At 43.7% G+C, this 23861-nt stretch overlaps 2 protein-coding genes across 5 annotated transcripts in view; one reads left to right on the forward strand and one right to left on the reverse strand.

Annotated features, from left to right (window-relative positions):
• The window catches only part of TPR (translocated promoter region, nuclear basket protein), a 33611-nt gene extending 27338 nt beyond the window's left edge, over positions 1-6273 (reverse strand). For all 4 annotated transcript variants that reach the window (XM_038144321.1, XM_038144323.1, XM_038144322.1 and 1 more), the window contains exons 1-8: positions 6084-6273; positions 4033-4137; positions 3541-3614; positions 2486-2582; positions 2156-2259; positions 1359-1523; positions 1036-1128; positions 837-917 (exon numbers count right to left, since the gene is read on the reverse strand). In XM_038144321.1, the coding sequence (XP_038000249.1) occupies positions 837-917; positions 1036-1128; positions 1359-1523; positions 2156-2259; positions 2486-2582; positions 3541-3614; positions 4033-4137; positions 6084-6234 (870 nt within the window). In that variant the 5' untranslated portion in view covers positions 6235-6273. The remainder of the gene's footprint in view (positions 1-836; positions 918-1035; positions 1129-1358; positions 1524-2155; positions 2260-2485; positions 2583-3540; positions 3615-4032; positions 4138-6083) is intronic.
• A 159-nt stretch (positions 6274-6432) lies between these two features.
• ODR4 (odr-4 GPCR localization factor homolog) lies at positions 6433-23502 on the forward strand. The gene is made up of 14 exons (XM_038144325.1): positions 6433-6648; positions 8511-8639; positions 8733-8864; positions 9232-9327; positions 10462-10568; positions 11283-11319; positions 11444-11584; positions 12161-12256; positions 12712-12777; positions 14080-14208; positions 14877-14967; positions 15909-16094; positions 21107-21199; positions 22262-23502. Exons 2-14 carry the CDS (start codon positions 8541-8543, stop codon positions 22327-22329), a joined length of 1341 nt encoding a protein of 446 aa, XP_038000253.1. The 5' UTR covers positions 6433-6648; positions 8511-8540; the 3' UTR covers positions 22330-23502.
• Positions 23503-23861: the final 359 nt, after the last annotated feature.

Here is a 23861-nt window from a genome sequence, read left to right on the forward strand (position 1 = left end):
GAGTAGGAAGCATCAGACACTGATTTGATGTGGCAATTCCCAATAAAATGTATGGCCTTTAGCTGTTTACAGCTGCTGCTGGCTCTTTCCTTCTTCTGACTAAAGAAAACTGGGAATTTTCAGTACTCTAATTCAAACAGTCTGAAAAATATGGCATTTTTAGGGACTCATTATATAACAGTTTATGTTTCTTTGCTTCCAGCTTGAGAGCTCCCAAGTGCAAAGCTGTACAATGTTTATTTGGTGTTTGTGCAAGAAAGCTCACAAAGCAGAGCTCAGTAACCTGTGCACTAAAACGTGCAAACCAAAGAGCAAGCAGTTGTACATTTCAGCTGACTTAGTCAGAAGGCTACAGGGTATTTTTTCACTCTTTGAGCAAACAGAACAAATATTATTTGTTCAGATGATGTGGTTTTGACACAGTACAGGACACTCAGCTGGGTCCTAACCAAGTCACCAACACTCGCAGCGTTCATAAATGAACTGCTAACAGAAAAATCTCTTCCACAGTCATACTTTCCACATAAACTTTTACCTTCCAATAGATCCTAAGATAACCACATTTTTATAAAATGAAGCCTCAAAATAGTTGGCATAAAATAACTACATCAACCTCAGTTTTTCTTATTCTCCAAGATAATCCAAACAATGTAAGAGTCTAAATGCTGACTAAGACAGCAGCAAAGAAAACAATGTTTTGCATGTTTCACAAAGTCCTGCAATGGAAGTCAGCCTTTCCACATCCAAATTTTGTGGGGGGAAAAAAACCTCCAAATTGGCCCGCATTATGTAAGATTTGGACCCTACTACAGTTATAATGGAATTAAGAAACTCACCTTATACAAGTTGGATAATTTCATGTGGGCATTCAGTTCATTGTGGAATCTCTCTTCCATGCTTGTCTGCTGCTCTTTTGCCTGGCAAATGAAAGAGGAGACAGGTAGGAAGCATTCCACTATTTCTTTTTCACTCATTTTATTGTTTGATTTGTAGGAGCAACTGTGATGCCATTTAACATATTTCAAGCTGTCTCACCTCCTTCAGTTTATTCAAAAGTTCTTCAACATGCTTCTGGAGGTTTTCATTGGACTGTTTCAAGCTGTTCACCTGCTCCTCCATTCTGGAAACCTATTCAGAGAAGAAATACGAACACTATGTAAGATTTTTAGCTCCTAGTCCAGTTTATTTTGGAAAATACTTGTCTCATTGTTTTTAACTTAAAAATAAAAACAGACCCAAAAGTTCCTGAAAGAGCACATAGGGTCATTCACATACAGTCAATAAAGTATTGGCTTTGTTTAATACAGTTAATCAGGTGGTATAATTTCTAAGAAATGACAACTCAGTAATTACATTACCTCCTCCTTTTTGTTCTCCAGACTGCATTTGAGCTCCAGGATTTCATTGCCTTTCTCCCTGGCAGTATGGAGCAGCTCATCTGTTTTGGCTTTCAGCTCAGCATTCAGCCATGTGTTCTGGTTCTGCAGCAGCTCTTTCTCTTGCTCCAGCCTTTTCTCTCGGTACTGAAAGGAGAATTGCACAGAGTGATTGTAGTGGTTCCACAGAAAACAAAGCAGCCAATTAAACTACTCTGATTAGAGAAGGAGTAGCAAAAATACACTGTAATTTGGTAAATACAGGCAGTGCTCCTTATTACACTGGTAGTAAGTTACTACTATCAAGCAATGAGAAATTTCTGCCATTTGAGTTAGTTTCCTCCAAGTTTACATTAGTTGGGAACATAAACAAGATTAGTAGCCTTTCAAAGGAAATTAATTATGATACTGAGGTTTTTGTCCTTTCCTCCTCTCTTTATGGAGTTTATTCTGCCCACAGAGTAATGTTACAGATTCACAGCTCATTATTTTTCTCCTTTCCACCTCCCTTCATGGAGCTGAAGTCCTTCCTAGCAGTCCTTCCTTCCACTGCCACCAAGAAGGCCTGGACATGCTTGCCCAGCCTGATACCTTCTGCCTTCCAGGAGTGCAAATCTTACTTCTAGTCATGCCACCAACTTGTTTTTTAATAATAAAAGAATTTGCTGTAAATAACAGGCACTCACTTGACCTACTTTCCAAGGAATCATAACAAAATGGTGATTACATCACACACAAACAATGCAGAACACACACTGTGCTTATAAAGCCCTCCTCACCTTCATGGAAACATCTGATGTTTGAAGCTCATCCAACTTCAGCTGAAGTTTTGCCTTTTCTGTGTTCGCCTCTGTGAGCTTTTCATTTAAACGTTTAACATCCTCTGGAAGAGGGAAATCAGTGTTAGAAAAACCTGGTGTGTAACAGCTGTAATTACTAAATTGTAAAGAATGACAACAGGCAAGATACTTTGTATGTAATTGTATGTTGGGCACCAAGATACTGTATAAGGCACATTTTTAAATGGAGCAAAACAAGCACCAAACTGCTGTCTTTCTGCAATGACTGTGTTATTTCCTGGTATTTATTGACTGTGCTCCTGGCTGTACCATTTAAATGTTCAACTTCCTGAGATCGCCTTTCAGCTGTCCGGACCAAGTCTCTCTTCTCAGCTTCCAGTTCTTCCTTCTCTCGACTTAACTGGCTCTGAAAAAGATTGCAGAAAGGCAAAAAAGAAATGTGATCAGCTCTCTGGAACAGTTTATGGCCTCTGCTTACACTCAGAACAACACAGCAGCGAGCTAAACCTCAGTGAGTTGCTCCAGCCAACTGAACACTGGGATAAGAGGCTTAGAGTGGGCAGGGAAATCACAATGGAGCTGTTCAAAACTTTATTTCAATTTAATATTCTTAGAAAGACAGCTGTAATAATCAAGAATTTCCTGGAACAGCTTTGTTTGGTTAAATAAAAGGGGTAACAGAGTAAACAAGAAATGACAATGCAATTTACATGCACCAATATAAACAACCAAACAATGCAATTTACATGCACGAATATAAAAATCAAAACAAAGTTAACAATCTTGGATCATTTACAGGCCACGCTGTCTCTGCCCTAAAGCTATCACTACAAAGCACCTCAGTCAGGCCCAGGTAAGCTCCTCTGGGGAAACAACGAGATCCATCTCTCATTGTGGAAAAATCAATCTAATTAACTTGTTTTAGCTTCCTGCTTCAAAATTACTGTTCTTCTGGATCAGTCAGCTCAAGTGACTCATCCTGCAACCCAGTGACTTTTGGGCGTAACACAAGAAAAACTGTGCCAGAGTGTGGGAAAGGATGGGGAAAACAGAACTCTTGTTTATACCTTTGACTGAATTTTGGAGGTTTGGGTTAAAGTCACTTCACAATAGGTTTCAGCTGGAATTGGACAATCCATCCAAACTGAAACAAAAGCACCTGCTCACCTGTCATTCAGTGTGCTAAAACATTGCCTTTTACTTTAAAAGTTCCTGCAATTTTCCTCCACACACACACCCCATGGACATGTAAACACCTCCCTGGTGCTGATCCTGATGCTGTCCCCGGGGAACTGCGTGCACTCTGTGCTGCAAAGGGCCAGGGAGCCCCAGGATGTCAGCTCCTGGCCAAGGCCCAGCAGTACCTGCACGGCCGCGTTCCGGTCCTGGGCGGCCTCGAGCTCCTTGTTCTTCTCATTGAGCACCTTCAGCTGCTCATCTGGGGGGGAAGGAACAGCGGTGAGGGATCTCCACTGGGATGTGACAGAACCCACCCTCCTAATGCAACAGAGTCACAATTTCCCTGACAAACATTTTTAACAAAAGAGAGAGAAGAATGCCAGAGCTCGGCCTGGATGGACTAGGGGTCCTGAGGCAGACTAAGGCGATGCTTAGAGCAGAAGCACCTTTTGTGAGTATGCAGCCCACTGTACTGCTACTACCCAGCAAGGGGCTTTTTTGCCATGAGAACCAAAGATTCCATTAATCTTGGAACACACCATCAAATCACATCTCTACAAATGCAGCTGATGGGAGATTTTCAGCTCCTGTGCAAACCCTGCAGCAGTGCCCACAACACGGGGCTGGAGGGTGAATGTCCTGCCCAGCACTTAAGGATGTTCCACAGTTAGACTTACGAAGCTTTTTAAGCTCCTCCCGCAGAGTTTGACATTCCTGGGTCTCATTTACAAGTCTTTCCTGACTCTGAGCCAGTCGCTTTTCCACTTCAAAGTACTGTTGTTCTGCAAAACAACAAAGTCATCTCAGTTTCACACAATAAACATTTTTTTCTTTCCCACCTTTACCAAGGAGAATATATAAAAATACTGAGACTGTAACAGAATTTGAAGGAAGGGAGAAAAAAACTCTACAACATTTTTGAAGGCAAAAACCTGCATTTCCACATTGAATGAATGCTGCTTAAAACACTTTGCTAGCATGACAAGTGCTATGTTTGCAGAAACTGTGATATGTTTCAGGCTGGTCCAGTGGAAAGTGTCCCTGCTTATGGCAGGGGTTGGAATGAGATGAGCTTTAAGGTCCCTTCCAACCCAAACCATTCCATGATTCTGTGAAGTGACCCATCAAATAAGAGCTTAATTAATCTGAGTAGTTCTTAAACATTTTTGATGTAACTAGAGACATTGTATCAGCCCAATTATGCAGTGTGGGCTCATCAGCTTAAAACTTCTTTTATTTCTGGAGTATTTCTATACGTGTGCAATAAAACCCACATATTTCCAGGTATCAAGGGATTTGATTCTGGGGAAACTTTTCATTAAAACTTCATAAAATTAATTCCTGAGCTCTATTCCCTTAGCAGTGAAAAAAAAAAAAAAAAGAATTAGATGTGAATTTTTGTGATCTAAAACAGTAACTGTGTCATGGAGCTTCAACATGAAATACTCAGTAAAAGCAGAATTAATCCCACTCTTGGGCAGGATGAACTTCTAAGGAAACACTGAGGGATGACTGTTTCTTTATTTTATTATTATTATTATTATTTCTATTATTATTTATTATTGTTTATCAGAGGAAGCTCTGATACACTACAATTTCAAATAATGCTGCTCCTCCTGCCACACAGGAGAAGAACGGATCTGGAAGAGAGTAACTTGCTGCAATCTGTGGGTTACCTTAATTTACACCACACTTCAGTAATACATTTACTGAGAATCCTACCGTGAGGGAGACTGAAAAACTGAAAGGTGGGAGTAAAGAAGTATGAAGTATGAGAAGTATGTCACATCCTCCACAAATTAACTCACACTCACAACCTCACAATCTTGTCTCCTTGCTCTCTGCTGGTGTTGCTGTTCTGTGATCACCTCCTCTCCAAATCAATATAAAAACATTGATTCCATCAGGGCCATTTTACAGAATGGGATTGAACAGTAAAACATAAACCTAAGGCTGTTTGAGAGCTGTGTGAACAAAGCTGCATTTCCCCTCCACAACGAGGACCAAAGCAGGTTGAAGCACAGCACTGTTTGGGTTGGAAGAGACACCTAAGATCAGAGTCCAACCAGCACTGCCCAGCACTGCCAAGGCCACCACTGACCCATGTCCCCAAATGCTACATCCACACGGCTTTAAAATCCCTCCAGGGATGGGGCCTCCACCCCTGCCAGGGCTGGACAGCCCCTTCAGTGAAGGATTTTTTCCCAATATTGAACCTGAACCTTCCTTGATGCAAATGGAAGCCGTTCCCTCTCCTCCTGTCCCTGTTCCTGGGAGCAGAGCCCGACCCCCCCGGCTGTCCCCTCCTGTCAGGGAGTTGTGCAGAGCCACAAGGTCCCCCCTGAGCCTCCTTTTTCCCAGGCTGAGCCCCTTTCCAGCTCCCTCAGCTGCTCCTCATCAGACCTGTGCGTACCAATGGAAATTAAAAACCTGACGAAAAGCTGTTCTTTAAGCCCACTTCAAACGCAGTTTTAACCCTGAACGTCCCTCAGCGAGAGGAAAAGAAAACAACTACCAGCAAGAGAAAAAAAAAGAAAAAAAAAATATACTCCAGGAGCCAAAGCGACACAAACACCGATCAGGTCCCACTGCAGGCCCGTTCCCAGCGCCCTCCGGCCTCACAGCCCCCAGAACACCCCGAGAGCCTCTGGAAGCCAGCACCGCGTTCCGCGCTGTGCCCGCGCTGCCTCCCCGGGCGCAGGGACCGCGGCCCGCCGCCCACGCTCACCGCTGTCCACCTTGAAGCGCTCATGGCGGGCCCGCAGCCCGTCGATCTCGCCCTGCTGGTCGCCCAGGAAGCGCTCCAGCTTGCCCTGCACGGCGCGGGGCAGCTTGGCGAGCTCGGCCCGCTCCAGGAGCTGCTGCAGCACGGCCGCCATGGCTCCGGCACTGCGCCGCCCGCCGCCGGCCGCGCTTCCGCTTCCGCCACGGCCGCGCCGCCCGCCATCTTGGGTGTGGCGGCAGCGCCGCGTCAGCGCCGCGGCCGGGACGGGAGACCGCACGGCCTCGTCGGCATGACGGATACAGGAGCTCGATCCCTGCTACGTGACAGGAGCTGTCTGTGCTTCTAAGGTGCCCCGTGTGCCCGAGAGCTGCCGGGGAAGGGCGGCCGCTTCCGCCACTCCCGGCATGGCGGGGCGGGGGCTGCGCGCCCCCTCGCGCGCCCTTTTCCCGCGCTCCGCTCGGCATTGGTGTGCGTCATCTCGCGGAGCCGCGGCGCTTACCGACGACGTGACCGGCCACATCGGTGCTCGGCCGAGAGCCGGGCGGCTGCAGAGACCGGGTTTGTGCAGGTGAGGATCCAGGGGGATGTGCAGGTGCTGATCCCTGGGGATGTGCAGATCCGGGGGGATGTGCAGATCCACGGGTTTGTGCAGGTGCTGATCCCTGGGGATGTGCAGGTGCTGATCCATGGGTTTGTACAGGTGCTGATCCATGGGTTTGTGCAGGTGCTGATCCATGGGTTTGTGTAGGTGCCGATCCATAGGGATGTGCACGTGCGGATCCCTGGGGATGTGCAGGTGCTGATCCATGGGTTTGTGCAGGTGCTGATCCATGGGTTTGTGCAGGTGCTGATCCATGGGGATGTACAGGTGCTGATCCATGGGTTTGTGCAGGTACTGATCCATGGGGATGTGCAGATCCATGGGTTTGTGCAGATGTGGATCCATGGGTTTGTGCAGGTGCTGATCCATGGGTTTGTGCAGGTGCAGATCCGTGGGTTTGTGCAGGTGCAGATCCGTGGGTTTGTGCAGGTGCAGATCCATGGGTTGGTGCGGGTGCTGATCGCTGGGGATGTGCAGGTGCTGATCCATGGGTTTGTGCAGGTGCGGATCCAGGGGTTTGTGCAGGTGCTGATCCAGGGGTTTGTGCAGGTGCGGATCCGGGGGATGTGCAGGTGCTGATCCCTGGGGATATACAGGTGCGGATCCATGGGTTTGTACAGGTGCGGATCCATGGGTTGGTGCAGGTGCCGATCCATGGGGATGTGCAGGTGCTGATCCAGGGGGATGTGCAGGTGCTGATCCAGGGGGATGTGCAGGTGCTGATCCATGGGTCTGTGCAGGTGCAGATCCATGGGGATGTGAGGTGCTGATCCCTGGGGGTGTCCAGGTGCTGATCCATGGTTTTGTGCAGGTGCTGAGCTCTGGGTTCTGGAGGTGCAGAGCCCGGGGGTCTGGAAGTGCTGAGCCCAGCTGTGGGGGCATGAGTTGAGGTGTGTGAGCACCTTCCCTGTGGAGGCTCAGGATGCTCTTTCTTTCCTCACCCTGTGCTCTTGGGCTTCAGCTTTTTAATGCTTAATTCTTTGGGAGAGCTCTCCAGGCATGAAGGGGTTTTCAGACCATCCCTACTGGGAAGGGAGGGGAGTCTGTGGCAGCCCCCATGTCCTGGGTTCTGGGGGAACTGCAAAGGCTGCTCATTGGAATGTCCCCAGATGCTGTGCTTTGAGTGCTTGGGAATTGGAATGCAAGTGGTGTAGGGCATGTTCAAGGCCACGTGTGGAATTCAGCAAGTCGCTGTGTGAACGGAACAGTGCATCCTTTAGAAATATCATGCAGCAAGATACTTTTTCCTGAAGGCATTTCAAAATTCAAACCCTGGGTTCAGTTTTGGGCTCCTCATGACAAGAAAAATATGGAGGGGCTGGAGCATGTCCAGGGAAGGGAACGGAGCTGGGAAGGAGCTGGAGCACCAGGAGCAGCTGAGGGAGCTGGAAAGGGGCTCAGCCTGGAGAAAAGGAGGCTCAGGGGGACCTTGTGGCTCTGCACAACTCCCTGACAGGAGGGGACAGACAGGGGGGTTGGGCTCTGCTGCCAGGAACAGGGACAGGAGCAGAGGGAACAGCCTCAGGCTGGGCCAGGGGAGGCTCAGGTTGGACTTTGGGAAAGTTTCTTCACTGAAGGGGCTGTCCAGCCCTGGCACAGCTGCTCAGGGCAGGGGTGGAGGCCCCATCCCTGGAGGGATTTTAAAGCCGTGTGGATGTAGCATTTGGGGACATGGGTCAGTGGTGGCCTTGGGGGAATGGTTGGACTCCATGACCTTGCAGGGAGTTTTCAATCAAACAGTTGTAAAGGATCTCTGTGTGAGACTTGTTCTCCTGTACCCATTGCAGTGTCTGTACCTTCTGTCCCTTAGTGCATTGTGTGTTTTGTAGGTTGACAACACCTCACTCAAACCTGGAGCCATGGGTAGAACTTACCTTGTTGAGGAAGGCATTGGGCAGTACCTGACGGAGCTCAGCACGAAGGTGAAGCCATATGTCACTGGCCTGTTGATAGGGCAGGTAAGTGTGGGCTTGTCCTTCCATTCATTCCTGTTGGAAAGCCCCTGTTCAGCAGCCTCAGGATGTGTTTGTTTCTATTGATGCTCTGGCAAGTGTTCCCCCCAACGGGACTATGTCATCCGGGCTGTGCGAACCCCTCCCAAGGAGCAGCAGCAGGAGGAGAGCGTGGGCCCTCCCAAGCTGGCATCCCTGGACGAGGAGTGGATCACCACACACGCCAGTCAGGTGAGAACTCACCCCGGGAGGTGGCAAAGGGGTGGGAGGAACAGGAGGGAGATAAGATGGACACAAAGCATCTCAGCACTTGCGTGATCTCAAAGTGACAGAGCCTTCCTAACCGCTGGGCACAGGTGTTTTAAACCAGAAATACCCTTAATGTTTTCAGGTTTTTTGATGAAAGGACACTTGATATTACTAAAAGGAAAACACTTGCAGGATGTGTTCCTGCATGGAGAGGGTCCTGTGAGTGAAAACCAGTCTCCCTTAGTTCACTTCTGCTCTTGGTGCAGACTTGTCTCACCAGTGGTTTTTGATATCTTGACTCACATGGTTTCTAGATTGCCGCTCCTGTTAATAAATGTTCGTTTTCAAGGTGTCCAGAATGCTCCCTGGAGGGTTGCTGGTTCTTGGTGTGTTTATGATTGCAACTCCAGAGCTGGCTAAAGACGGTCAAAATGCTCTGCGCAAGGTAAGCAGAGTTCCTGCTGGGAGGACAGCAACATCCTTGGCTCTGTGTGTGAGGAGTTTCCTCTCATTGGCTTGACTAAAACGCAGCAGTTTTGTTGCTTTATGTCACAAGTGTTGTGCTTTGATGTGTGGGTTTGAGACTGGAACCTCAGAAATCCCTGTCCTGTGGGACACTGTTTGCTAGCCTCCTGTTTGTTGCTGCAATAGCAAATCTGCATTTCTGAATTTCTATTTACTGGGCTTGTCTGTATTTACTTAATGTGGACATTCTGGCTTAGGGAAAACATCCTCAAGGTTTGTATTAAGCAAAATCCTTGTTGCTTAATAGAAAGCCACATAAAGGTGCTAGTGATGTTAACATGTTAGCTTTCCTTGTCTGGATGGACCACTCAGTTTAGAGGTGTTTACAGTAGTGAAAGATCTATAATTCTGACTCCTTTAAGAGAAACGTCTTTTCTGAAATGTGTGCACTTGACTTAGGAGTGTGGGATTAAATTTAAAACATACTCAGAACAATATGGTAGACTTAAAATGCATTTTTTGTTACAGTATTGGGGCACCTACTGCCATGTTTGGTTTCTGTTCTGAAAATGTATGTTCATTTTATCATTTTCCTAACATAATCATGGTCAGTGATTTAAGCATGAGCAGGTTTGGCAGCCTGAGATCCAAGAGTCAATTTTGGCAGTTCAGTGTAATTGTATCTAAGTTGTGCTTAATGAAACTGGTAGCTGGCTAAAAAAGGTGAGCTGTGTCCAGGTGACCAGTGATTGCTGAATTAAAATTGGGGGGATTTATTTTTGTAATTAGCAGCTATTTTGCACAGCTTTTCTGACCCAGCCAATAGGCACAAAACTGTAATATGTCTGTAAGGACAAAAGCATACAGGTTGAACATGTGAATATGTGCTGCTTGCTTTGGGAGCTAAATTAAAATTTAATAAGCCTCTTTCACTTTGGGGAAAAGTGTCTCTGAATCCCTGTTGAATGTTCTTTTAATATGACATTTTGGTGATGTGTAAGCTGTGTTTCCTGGTCATACATAATTTTGATATTGCTTGGACTTAAAATTTTAGTACAAGACTATTTTCCAGGAATTATACTGCATACTTTTGCAATGTATTTTTGGTCTTTAGCTAATCTTCTCAGTGGAAAAGTCCTTGAGTAAAAGAAGGCTCTGGAAACCTGCTGAAGAGGAGGTCTCAGACAGAGCAGCACTTCAAATCTGTTCTGCTACAAAAAAGTATCCTTTATGAGCAAGGTTTATTGACTGAGGCTGCTATCCCAACCTCTTTTATCCACTTACTGCTGAACAAATGAGACTTAGGGAGAAGGAGGCTGTTCAAGTTCAGATAGACGTGTATAAGTTGAAATAATGAAGTTTTCTGGTTAGCCGTGGTTAAGACTATTGCCCCTCTTGTCCTTGCAAAATTTCCATCATTTCTTACGAGGTCTGTTTGTCTGACAGCATCAAATGACACCTTTCCCAATCAGTCTTGACTTGCATAAAGTGAAAAAAAAATCTAAATTACTGTTTGGATTCTTTTGCTGTTACCAGTGGTGCTTGCAGGGAACTGGGGGAACAGCAATCCTGTGGGATCAATACTAGAGCTGCAGCAGAATGCAGGAGCTGTTGGTAATGACATAATACAAGGAGAGAAGGCAAGGATTTTTCTCTGAGGAGAGAGAGAGAGATGAGGATAAATTAAAAATTGATGCCTTGGTGCTTTTCCTGTCAATACATATTGATGTTTGTAAGAGATGGCACAGCATCACTGTGGTAGTTGGAGATTACGGGCAAATGTTTTCCCACTTTTTTACACTGATGAAAGGTGAGAACTTGCTCCAGAGCGTAAATTAGCTCGACAAGGAAGTTTAGTAGAGGACTAAGTTAATTGTGGATTGTTCTCAGTTGTTCCCTTGCTTTTCACTGGGTCTTTTTCTTTAAGGAGCACAGAGTAGTTTGCCGAACCTACGATGTGCAGGACCCAAAGGTAAGCTCATCCTGCTGTGGCACACTCAGCTTTTAATGCATGGCAAATAATGCTAAACCCCCAAAAAAAGCCTCAATACAGTGCTTTGCATAGATGCTTTTTGGCTTTTCTTTTCTGTTCTCAGAGTTCAGCTAAACCAGCAGACTGGAAGTACCAGAGTGCTCTGACTGCCTCCTGGGTGGCTTTGGGCTGCACAGTAAATGTGAACATCCACATTCCACTTCTTGCTACTTCCCCCAACCATGACCTGGAGAAGAATACCAAGGTAACTCACTGCCTGCACTGGTTCCTACACAGCAGTAACCACACTCATTTCTCTGCTGAAAATTAAGTAAGAGAGAAAGAGTTGAATAGTGTTGGAGAGGAGTAGGACTAATCAGTGGAGAATGTTTAGCAATTATTCCTCTTTTAAATGTAACTCTTCTGCTGTGCTCAATAAGAAGTTGCCTTTGTTCAAAATTATGTAATAATTGTCATGAGTATCCCAGTACCAACTTCTCTGGTGCCTCACCTGGTGAAAGGTTACACCCAATTTGTGCAGGACTGTGGGGTGCTGCTTTTGCCATGAGCTGGCTTTCAATGGGCTACAACCCTCTCTGCAACCCCCAAATCCCTGGGGTGGCACTTCAGTATTTTGCAATGCTTGTTTCTTAATTTGTTCTGAATGTTGTCCATTTAAGGTTTACCTTTGGAAAAACATAGGTTTTTCACTTTAAAACTCTCTCAGAGTAACTATTAAAACACATTCTTCTCTAAGTTTCAGCATGGAACTGTCCAACCCTTCAGTGAAATTCTTTCCTCTTTCTTGTGGTTTTATTTTTTGTTTTCACTTATTTTAAAGAATGGGTTAAACCGATGGTCAAAGCAGATAGAAGACAGTGTTTTTCTGATCAATGGCCAAGTTAAAGATGAGGACACAGAACTGCTGGAAGGGCAGGTGAGTACCAAACAAAGCTGAGCTCTAATAGATGTATGGTTGGAGCCTCTGTGTGACAAGGCGTTGAATGAGACATCGCCTGTGCAGTGTTTGTTGATCCGAGTGGCTGTTCCAGGTAACCAGCACACGGAGCTGCCATTCCTGCAGGCTGCCTCTCCCTCCTCGGGCAGTGTGAATGCAGTGATTAGGTGTGAGATGACTGAAGTGTTTCTATTACAGAGTGAGGTGTGAATGTGGGTGATGACATTTCAAAGACCTACGTCTGTCACCTCGTTGCCTGATGCATTCACCTCTCCTTTTAGTTTTGTAGTTCTATTCTCTTGGTTGGTTTCTAAGTTCTATTTTTCACTCTCAAAGGCTATAAATTAGGGAGTACCCTATGCCATAGTGAGGAGACTGCTTCAGGCACTTTTTTTTTTCCTGTTTCGTGACACAAAGAATTTTTTTCCCCTCAGAAAAAGTTCAGAGGAAATACTCAGCCCGGCACTCAGTTTTCTGATGTCAAGGTGCTGACGCAGCTGGTAAGTTTTTAGTGGTTTGCAAAGTATAAGCTTGCCTTTAAATTATAAAATAGAGCAAAAAATAAAATAACAAGGTTCTGAAGTATTGTCTAGAAGTTTTTCTCACTTATTCCTAAGACTTTTTTTCCCCCCAGGATATTGAATATGAAACTGATTGTCAACAGATCTGCGTATTTTGTGCCTTTAGAAATTCTTGTGGTGAGATAACCATGTTGTCCATGAATTGCATAGTATAGGTGAAAGACTGGAAAACATGGAAGTGAAAACTTTTTTATGGAAAAGAAGTCCTGTGACTAATTCCTTTGGTAGTAGGATACCTGTAGGTACCTGTGTACATTGATTTCAAGTGACTTTGCATCTGAAGTTCAGAGTCACCCCCACACTTCAATGCACAGCTTGCCCTGGCTAGCTTGGACATTCACTTGGATGCTTTTGTCAGCTGCCAGCTCTGGATTAAGGCACAGATCCTGTGAGCTGAATCATCATCTGGAAGTGCTGGATCTATGCCAGGAGTTTCCTCCCTACCTGAGTTGTGAAGAGCCATGAATTTAGTGCCCCAGTCTAGGTCCTGAAGTCCAAATGTGTCCAGGCCTTGTTTGTAGCCTTTTATGTTTTGTCAGGTGGTTCCTGGATTCTCAAAGTTATGTTCAGCAAAACCAGAAGTGTTTCCAGTGCCATTTTAAAGTCTCCCTGAGTATCTCAGCTCCTTTTGTTGTTACTGTCTATTGTATTGAGGTTAATTGCTGCAGGGAGAGGAAAACTCTTTTTGGCAGAAGTGGTTTGTGCAGTTGGTGAGGAAGTGGTGCATCCCAGTGTTTCCAGGTGTTGTCCTGGAGTGCTTCATGCTCACACTCATTGTTGTGGTAATTAGGGAGAGCATTTCTAGGCAACAGTTTGATGCAGCTCTCAGTGTGACCACGTGTATAATTTGGTACTGGCTGATGGGATGACTCCCAGCACACCCTGGGTTACACTGATTATAGCAAACATGTAAAGGTCATTGTTTTAAAGAAGTCTATAAAAGACTTAACAGTTGCAATGCTGTTATTTCCCACAAGCCTGGAAAGTTTTAAAATCTCATAGACACAAGTGTTTGAAACACCTGGAGAGATAAACACATTTTCCATAATAGAAAAGAGATTTTCAGTCTTACCTAACCAAATCAATAACTAAAAATAAAATAAAAATAAAATGGTGAGGGGAGCAGCTTGTGTGTGAGCACCTGCTGTTGGTTTGCTGGTTCTGGCTTTAGTGACTCTGCTGCAAGGGCCTGGGGTAAAATTGGATGTGTTTGTTCCTCAGTGCCAGGGTGCCAGCCCCAGGTCCACGGCGACGGTGCAGGTGTGCAGTGGCTCCATAAACCTCCGGGGAGCTGTGAAATGCAGAGCCTACATCCACAGCAACAAGCCCAAGGTTAAAGAAGCCATTCAGGTACTCAGCAGGGTCTTGGTCCATCAGAAACATTCTCCTGAAACACGTGGGACTTGGCATACTGGTTTTCCTTTGCCAGAATGGTCTAAACTGGGGTCAAAGTTATTTTAGAAACCATCCGTGTGGGGTTAGTTAGTTTTTCTCTTCTGGAGGAAATGTGTGCTGTGGGTAGGGCTGAGCTCTGGGGAGGCTTTGCACAAATTGTCAAAGGGATTAGGCTTTGAAGAATTCTCTTTAGAAAAGGTTGCAGACTATATTTTTATATTTGTAGAGGTAAAATTCAGATTCACTTGCTCAGTAATTTATTTTTCCCCCTACTGAGTCATTGCCCCGTGATTATTTTTGTTTCGTTTTACTGATAAATATCTAGAGGTTGTCAGTTCTTATCCTAGCAATCCTAAAACTTTCCTCAGCTTTTTATTTTTGTTTTGTGGTTTTCCTTCTTGATATCAATTCTTTTGATGTTAGCTTTTCTTTATTAATAAATTACTATTTAGTAGTTTGAAAATTCACGCTAGTTTTTATTTTCTGGGTAAAAAATATTCTTTCATCATGGGTTTAACATATGAGGCTTCTTTGGTTATTTCTTCCTGATTAAAAGCTTGGCAAATAGTTTTGGTTTTGCAAATGGTTTTGATATTCCTGATGATTTCACTGTGTCCTTGCAGGCTTTGAAAAGAGACATAATAAACACATTGAGTGATCGGTGTGAAATACTGTTTGAAGATCTGATTTTAAATGAAGGACCTCAGAAAAAAAGTAAGAAAAAAAAAAAAAAACAAACCAAAAAACAAAGCCACCAGCTTATATTTGCAGTGAATTTTGGTGGTTGTAAAAAATTCTGTTACAGTGAATTTCCAGTATGGTTCGAGCATAATAAAAAGGAAAAGGTATAATTGCTGCTTGTCAGCTTTGACTTTTTCTTATATCTGGAAATTTTTTTGTCAAGTTTTTGTCCTTTGGCATCACAGTTCCTGTGACCACAAAACGCAATCCCAGCTTCTTCCTCACTCATCAGAAATTTTGTGATTTTTCAAACTTCTGTAGTTGAAACTTTTGTCTCTGAAGTTCCAACTTGCACACTTTAAATTTTTATTTATATATATTTTTTTAAATCCATGTATGATGTTCCTATTAATATCGATGTGTGTTAAAACTTGATAGAGACCAGATCTCTGAGCTCATGCTGGGACTCTTTAAACTCCTTCAAGTCAGTGCAGTGGTGTCGTTGCCTTAAACCAAAAAAGGAGTTAATTGACAAATCAAAAGGCAGAGAGAGCCTTTTCCATTGCACGTAGTTCTGAGTCCCCTCTCTAGGTGGCAGCCGAGCTTTGTGGCTCTGACTGTGACACCTCTGCAGCCCTGTGTGCTGGTGGAATCCTGCTCCTCGGCGAGCTCTCACCTGCAGGCTCTCCCAGAGCCCTCCTGCAAGGCTTTCTGAACAGGAGAAAAGCTCTGCTCTGCGTTTTATGGTCTGTTTTGGAGCTGCCATGGGTATTTTTGGAGAGACTGATGTAAGGACATAAATCCATAGAATAGCAGCCCACTAAGCCAGGCGTGTCTGAAAGCAGGGTTTCTACACAAAGACCTTGAGCTCTTCTTTTGCAATGACTTTATCTTATGCTCAGAGATTATGGAGGGATCTTATCATAACTGTCAAGGCTTTTATTGGGATGGTATTTCTCCCTCTTTCCTTTTAGGTTTTGGGAGGGAATATCACGTCTTGCCTCAGAGACTGTTTGTCCCAGTTGCTGGATCCAGTGTGATGCTCAGTGATTATAAGTTTGGTGATGAGGCTGCTGGAGAAATCCAGGAACGTTTTGTGGAGATGTTGGATCAGCCTGTGCAAGCTGAAGATATGCACATAGCTGAGGACATCAGCACAGGTAAATTTGTGAGAGCCAGGGCAGGCTGGCTCAGGGGCTAGGAAAATGCTGACTAATGGCATAGGCCAGTTTTATGCAGATATGCATAAAGTCAACTTACTTCATATACAACCCTAAGGATTTATAACGAATCATTACACCTTAAATATATTGTGGAAAATGGTCCAGCTTCTTCCAGTTTGTGTTTCTTGGAACAGACATCTCTTTCCTCATCAAATATTTTGGTTTTTCAGTGCAGCCTGTGAGCTGCTGTAGAAACATGAGGAGATGGTTAACCAAGGTTTGTATTTGCCATTGTGCTCGTGAATTAACTCTTAAAAAACACCCTGCAAAGCTTTATTTTTTACATTAATATATATGTTTACCCTGTCAGTAGTTCATCTTTTTAGCACTAAGTAGTTTTGCGACAAGTTAGAATAAGTTGAGTGATTTAGTCAAATCTTCTGTTTTTTCACTACAGAATTAAAAACACTTTAAAAATTCTTCTAGTAAAACATTCATGAAGTCTGATGTGTCTTTCAGGAAGTTTTCATGCTAAACCTGATGTTTTAAAAAAAAGCCAAATACCTTTTTTATTCAGAGTGTTTTACTTTATGTACCAAATGCAGTGCCCAAACCTGAAGATTTGTGGTTCACCCAGAATGAAAACAAAATTGAGAGCACTTTTCATTTTCTGCCGAATGTGTTACAAGTTTGTGGTCTGATTATGAGACTGCTATATTCCCTTGAATACAGATATTTTGACATAATCTAGTTACTGGATTCCTCTTTCTGAATATTTCTGGTGTACATCATTCCCTGTTGGGTTTTCTCCCTTGCAATGTTGATTTCAATGTAGATTTCAAAGATGACATTGAAATGCACCTAAGAACATTTCCTGTGGTCTTATGGAAGACATTTTGCTCCCCCTTTTTTCCCCCCATCAACATGCATATGAACTGCAGGTTCCAGTTTTATAATTTGAATAAATAAAAATTCCAACACTAATTCTCACATTAAAACTATGAACACTTTTTGTTGTTGGTATTTAGGGACAAAAACTGGGCAATGTAACCATGACTTGCTGTGCAAGGTGAACTGTGAGCATTGATATTCACCTTGACTTGCATGTTAACTTGGAGGGGGTTTTGAGTTTCCTAATTTCAAAGTTAACCATAAATTCTTGTCTTTCTAAATGAATCAGCTCCCCCCAGGCTTTAACTAGACCTGTTAGCTGTGAACTGACTCATCCTTTTGAAGAGTAAGAGGTGTACAGGAACCTCAAGGAAAACAGGAAAGCCAATAAAAATCTCTCTGCCATTATTAGAGTAACTTTAATACTCTTAAAACTAATTACTACTGAGCTTTAAGGAATCAGTGTAGCTTAGAGAAGCAAATGAGTATTGTTGTAGCAGTAGAGAGAGGTGTGGGAGGAGAGAGGTGATGATTCAGTTCAGCTTTATTGCTTATGTAAGGCTGTGTGAGCTGCTGGTAGGAAGGAAACACCTTTCCACTCACAGCAGGGCATCCCAAAGATTAATGCCAACAATAGGTGTGAAGCATGGCCACAAAAGGAGCTTGGGTGTTCTTGTAGTCTGTTTCTTGTAGAGTTGACTGGGGGCGATTTGTACTCCTTTTCTTTGAAAGAAAAGCAAATTAAGGTAGGTGTGTATTTTCTTAAAAAAAACCAAACAAACCATAAGCCACAAATTAAAAGAAGTGCATAGAAGAGGAGAGGAAAAAAACATTCAGGAGGATTTTGGGAAAGCTTGGCCTTGTCCTGGTGACCACCATGAAGTTTGTCCATGGAATGGGCTCTGTTAATTGTGGTGGTGTCAATAATGCTAACAGCACAGCACTGTTGATTCTGATAATTGAAGCTGAGGCATCAGTCACTTGTGGTTTATTAAAATCACAAGTTATATGTGTATATATACACATATGTATGCACATATGTTTATATGTATATAATACACTTTTATCATACCAGGAAGATAATTTTAGGAGTCCTGTTAAATGCATACAAAGTGTTCTGCATTCTAAAAAAAAAATTCCCCCATTAATTATGGGATTTGATTTTTATTGTTGCTTTGGTATGAAATGTCTAAGTATTGCTGTGAACGTGTTTTTGTGTTATAATGAGAGTTTGTGGTTTCTCTTGTGCAAAGGCTTTCCCAGTGCATCATTTTGACTTGGGAAGCATCTGTTGTTTCTCTAAGCTTAACTCTAACTTTGCTAATAATAGTCACTATTCAGTAATTTGTTTGTAGGGAATTTTGTCATCAGCCTTTCTGTTTGTGTCACAGTTCCTGTGGTCTGAGGCACCCACCTCGAATTAACTGGAAATGCTCTTCATGCTGAGGTTCTGGGGAAAGTTTGCTGGTAAAAAGAATTCTCTAAAATTCAAGAACATGAGCAGGCTTTTGAAATAATTTGGGGTTTTGTTCCTCTTTAAAATATGCACTTTAGAAGAAGAGGATCTAATCAGTATAGGCAAAAGATTAATTTTTTAAGCAGCTTTTAGTCAAAACATGTATTTTTGAGGTTGGTTTTATGTGTTTGTTGAACTTGGGGCTCTCCTGCTGTCTCCTGCAGTTTGTCTCTTGACTCCTTGTACAGCTCTTCAGTGGGGACAACACTGGGTCATGCTTTAAAATTGCTGTGTTGAAAATAGAAAGTAAACCCCGAGCTATTTATAAGTGAAAGCCTTAAATAGCTCTAACACTGTAATTTCAAGGTATTCAGTGCTCTAATACAGGCAACTGAAAGCTCTGCATTTCTGATTGGCTTTACTAAATCCCTGCTCCTCCTTGGTGCAGGGGGTGGGATGTTAAATACCCTGAGTGGATAGACAGAAATAAGACTTCAGCAGTGGTAATCACTTTTCCATCTTGGTTAGGAAACTGAAGAATTAAGGATTCATCTAATTGGTACTAGAAGACATGTGCTCTGAAAACTCTTTTGTGTGATTTTGCTGTTCTACATGCAAACCTTCCAGAATGTGATGGCATAAAGGCCTGTGGTAACTAAATAGCTCAAGGGTGGTTCTTTTTTCTTTTTCCCTTTGTCTTCTTATTTTCCCCCTCTGAACAGGCAAGGAATGTGCAGCTGCCTTGGTGTGCAGCTTCCAAAGGTCCCCTCAGCACAGGGAGGTACAAAGAAACCTCAGGTTAGAGGGCACAGACCATCCTACCTGCTCATCAAATATACAGCAGAAAGGAACCTGCTGGAGCTAGAGTCCAGAGGTGGCCCAAAAAATGCTGTCAGATTGTCCCAAAGTGGGATGTTTCACAGAATTCAAAACTCTGGACAGAAGTTCTCTTGTTGTGCTAGTTAAAGATACTTATTGAAAAACTGTATTTCAACAATTAATAACTCCTCTACTCTAGCTGAAGATTTCTGCTCATTTTAGGCAGCTGAAGGAGTTCTTTTCTTGGCACAAAGAAAATCATGATCTAGCTGCAGCATCATTGAGGACTAGTGGGATTCAGGAATATTTGGTAATTTCTCTTCAAAAAACACACTTTGCACTGAAATATTGTTATTTTGGTCTTACATGGACGTGCTGCTTGCAGAGAGATCTCCAAGCAATGCCTGTATGTTTGTGTACCTCACTGTCCTGTTGAGTTTCGTATCAGGCAGTGATTTCTGAGCTGCAGTACATCCTGTACCAATGCAGTGGGTTTAAGGATAAAAACCCTAAAGACAGGTTTTAAAAGCTAGTTCGGGTGTAACAAGTCTTGTGCAAGCTTGATTTAAGGATATTTTGAAGACAATTATCCACATGACTCAACAGAAACAACCTTTCTGATCATCTAGATTATCCATTTCCACCATAGCTAATGACAGAGAAAGTACTTCATTTGCATATGAATCACACAAAGGATGTGCCTTATTACTCAAGCATGTAATTTTTGATTTATTGCTGATGGTCAACCCCTCTGTGGAAATGGAGATGTGTTTTTATTCAGATCAGTGTCCCATGGCCTTCTAAGCCCTGATATCTGGTTCTGCTGGGGGTTCCCTTGTCTCCAGAACAGTCTGTTAGGCTCCTTCTCTTATCTGAGCCTGCCTCCAGCTCCCTCGCCAGGACAAACACTTTGTCTTACCCTTTGCTTGTGCAAAAGGTGCCTGTGGTTGTAGATTCTGAATTGTAATCCTAATTTTTGGCAAGTCTTAGCACACTCCTGAAAACGGGAATGCTGCAAACTGAAGGACTTTGGCCCACGACCATCGAGCAGCCTTGTCACTGGGGGGTGTGTGGTGTATTCCATGCTGGCTCCATGTGGCTCAAACAAGTTGGGCTGAAGGACTGGAGATTAATCCCCTGCTTTCTCTCCTGCCCCTCTAACAAGCTGGATATAGCCAAGGGATTAGGGAGGTCTTTGCAAAGGAAATAGATACAGGTTTGAGTCCCATCCGCCTGGAAATAGACTCAGGCTCTCTCACATCCTGGCTGGGCAGACTAAGGGTTTAGTAATTCTTCCAAGGAGGAATGAGTCCTCAATGCCTGCTGTGAAGGGGTATTTTTAGGGGATCTTCAAAAAGAAATTTCTGTGGCTGGAAAGAATGCCTCTCTGGCTGTTGGGTAGGGAAGTGCTGCTGGGCTCATCCTCTCTGGTATGGGATTTGCATGTACCCTCAGCTCAGGACAGATGGCTCTGGAGGGGACTTTGATCTTGGAAGGTGCTTAATGGTACATTTTGGAGGTTCCCTCTCATGTAGTCAAATTTTCCCCAGGCTATGCAAAGAGAGTTGGGAATGTTACTCTGGAAGCAGGGTGTGGAAAATGAGTTTTGGAAGAGGAGCTCCTCCTGAAATGTATTTTGTCTCTTTAGTTTTACCCTGCCAGCCACACAGCATAGTTTAGCATTGTGCTATTGCTGTTGTACCACTTCTACTGCAACAAACTGGTTTTTTTTCCTACCATTAATACACTTTATGAAGTTGATGTGAAGTTCTTGGCCTTTTGGATTAATTCACTGTAAAACACAACTGTTAATTTTCCCCTTCTTCCCTTGATTTCCACGCAGTTGATATTTGCCCAGTGACTGACAGCCCGACTGACACACAACAGGCACAGCTGACCAAAGCAACGTTGCTGTTGAAGCTCCAACAAAATATGGGTATGTTCCTTCCCAGATTTTTGCTACAGCACTCCAGAAGCTGCAGTGGCCCTTTTTAGGACTGTTAGCTCCCGCAGCATCCTAATTGTCAGCTCAGGAATTCAGGGAACACCAGCCACAGAACTCTTCTTTCCATTGCAACTTCTCCATGGTGCTGCCTCATCCAGCTCTCAGAGATCTGTCTGCTCTCAGTACAGCTGTCTTTGCTCTGGGGCTGCTTGTACTGAAATAGTTACACTTTAGTCAACAAAGCAGTTACTTCTGGTTTCTGTTAATTATTAGAAAGAGAATATAGTAACTGGAAGGTTAAATAGGAGCAGTAAATATGTGTTTGCTTTGAATGTAAAAAGGTTTTCCCTTACGTCATCACTGAGGTGTTTCGGGGTTTTCTGTGTGTCTCCTCAACTGCATCAGTAATGAGCATGCTAATAAAAGTAGGTTTTGGGGCAGCTCTTTTTGGGGTAGCTCTTTTTTGTTTCTCCTTGTGCTTATTCCCCATGACCCACCCTCCCCTCCTGCCTGCTGCTGCCTGTACTGCCCTTCCCTCACTGCCTGTTCCCTCTGGATTTAGGGTGGTTGTGCTGCCCTTCCCTCACTGCCTGTGTTCTCTCTGGATTTAGGGTGGTTGTGCTGCTCTTCCCTCACTGCCTGTGTTCTCTCTGGATTTAGGGGTGGTTGTGCTGCCCTTCCCTCACTGCCTGTGTTCCCTCTGGATTTAGGATGGTTGTGCTGCCCTTCCCTCACTGCCTGTGTTCCCTCTGGATTTAGGATGGTTGTGCTGCCCTTCCCTCACTGCCTGTGTTCTCTCTGGATTTAGGGTGGTTGTGCTGCCCTTCCCTCACTGCCTGTGTTCTCTCTGGATTTAGGGTGGTTGTGCTGCCCTTCCCTCACTGCCTGTGTTCTCTCTGGATTTAGGGTGGTTGTGCTGCCCTTCCCTCACTGCCTGTGTTCTCTCTGGATTTAGGGTGGTTGTGCTGCCCTTCCCTCACTGCCTGTGTTCTCTCTGGATTTAGGGTGGTTGTGCTGCCCTTCCCTCACTGCCTGTGTTCTCTCTGGATTTAGGGCTGGTCGTGGCAGCTGCTGTCGCAGTCCTGGCGTCGATTTTCTCCTTCAACTACTTCAGTGATTGATCTCCGGTCATTAAACTCCAGCCACCACAACTCCTGGGAAATGTTGGCCATTCAGAAGATGGAAATAGCTGGGGTTAATATATTAGTAATTAAGAATTGTTGTCTAAATCTCACCAGGTAGATGTGCAGTGTCAACTGTAATACTGTAAAATGTCATTCAGTTACCTTGTTCCATCATATACTTCCTAAATTAAATAGATTTATGCACTTACAGAATCAAGTAGAGGGTGGATCAGGTTTACAAGAAACTAACCCTGTCTCTCTGTATAAATAAATTAATATTATTAATTATTAATTATAATATTATTTTTGGAGACGTCCCTTAAACAAATACAGAACCTTCATTTCCTTCCTCCTGGCTCCTTTAATGTAAAATGCTACTCCTGGTGTTTCTCAGGGCACCTACATAATGACCTGGTATGACAATTCCTGCTTTAAGGGTTCCTTTGCTAAGAGAAATCTTATTTTGTCACAGTTAATTGGGGGGAAATTAGTTTTAGTAAAGCCAGCATTTCACCATATTTGTTTTAGATAGTACTGGCTAACTAGCATAAAATGCATACAAATAGTTTCTAAAAGTTTCAAGACTAGACCAAGGCAGCCTGTAAATAGCTTGGTTCAGGACTGGAGAACTTAGAAATCAATGAAATGCATGGCATTGCTGAGCTGTGTGTGTGCTGCTGCCTTTGACTCAGTGCCTCCTGATGAGGATTTCTCTGTCCAGCTCCAATACAATCATTGCTATCTTGGAATTTTAACTGTTTCAGCAAAAGTTACACCTAGGCAGGCCTTGTGGGTTAGCTTGTAGATACAGGCAAGTTACCAAAATTATTGCTAATCGGGATTTTTAGGTTATAAACAGAGCTTTCCATTACGAGAGATTCTCCTGGGGATGTTGGCCAGTTACATAATTACTTGACATGAGGAAGGTGGATGGAGGGAATGAACTCTAGTAAGGCTAATAAAGATAATTTGTATATGAAATGTGATGTTTACTTGGACCTGAGCTACAACAGAAAAGAATTAATAGCATTTTAATACCAATGCAAATTTCTTTTTTTGTTTGAAGGCGGTGGAACAGAAAGAAAAAAAATAAATCCTTTGATTCTAAAGCATAATCAAATATGTACTGGGATACCTTTAATAAAGGCAACTCTGAGAAAGGTGTGTTGATTACTGTTGCCTCACTTGTGTATTCTGTTTTTACATGATTGGAAAAAAGAGCTGCTTTTTTGAAAGACAGCGTTTACCTTCTGTGCTCAGCATTGCTCGAGGGGGGGCTCCTGGAGAAAGGTGGTGAGTGTTGTAATGGAGGCACTGGGTTCAGCTGCTGTGGGTTCTATAATTGCTCTTTATTCTGTGCCAGTCAGTGGAATCAATAGGCAGGAATCGGGAGGTAGGATGACATCCAGGGGAGGCTGAGGTTTATCCAGAAAATGGGAGTAATTTTGTAACGTGACTCAGAATATGGTAGGTTTAAAAATTGCTCTGCTACAGTTAGGAGGAGGAACAGGGCTGTAATTAGAAGAAAG

This window comes from Motacilla alba, chromosome 8 (assembly GCF_015832195.1).
Source record: "Motacilla alba alba isolate MOTALB_02 chromosome 8, Motacilla_alba_V1.0_pri, whole genome shotgun sequence".
Classification (NCBI taxonomy): domain Eukaryota; kingdom Metazoa; phylum Chordata; class Aves; order Passeriformes; family Motacillidae; genus Motacilla; species Motacilla alba.

What these genes read in the sequence shown, in the direction of transcription:
- ODR4 (XM_038144325.1), top strand. Translation starts at nt 8,541, where the DNA reads ATGGGTAGAACTTACCTTGTTGAGGAAGGCATTGGGCAGTACCTGACG. An exon ending in GTCAAAATGCTCTGCGCAAG is followed by an intron (nt 9,328 to 10,461) that starts GTAAGCAGAGTT and finishes TTTGGTCTTTAG; the next exon opens with CTAATCTTCTCAGTGGAAAA. An exon ending in ACGATGTGCAGGACCCAAAG is followed by an intron (nt 11,320 to 11,443) that starts GTAAGCTCATCC and finishes TTCTGTTCTCAG; the next exon opens with AGTTCAGCTAAACCAGCAGA.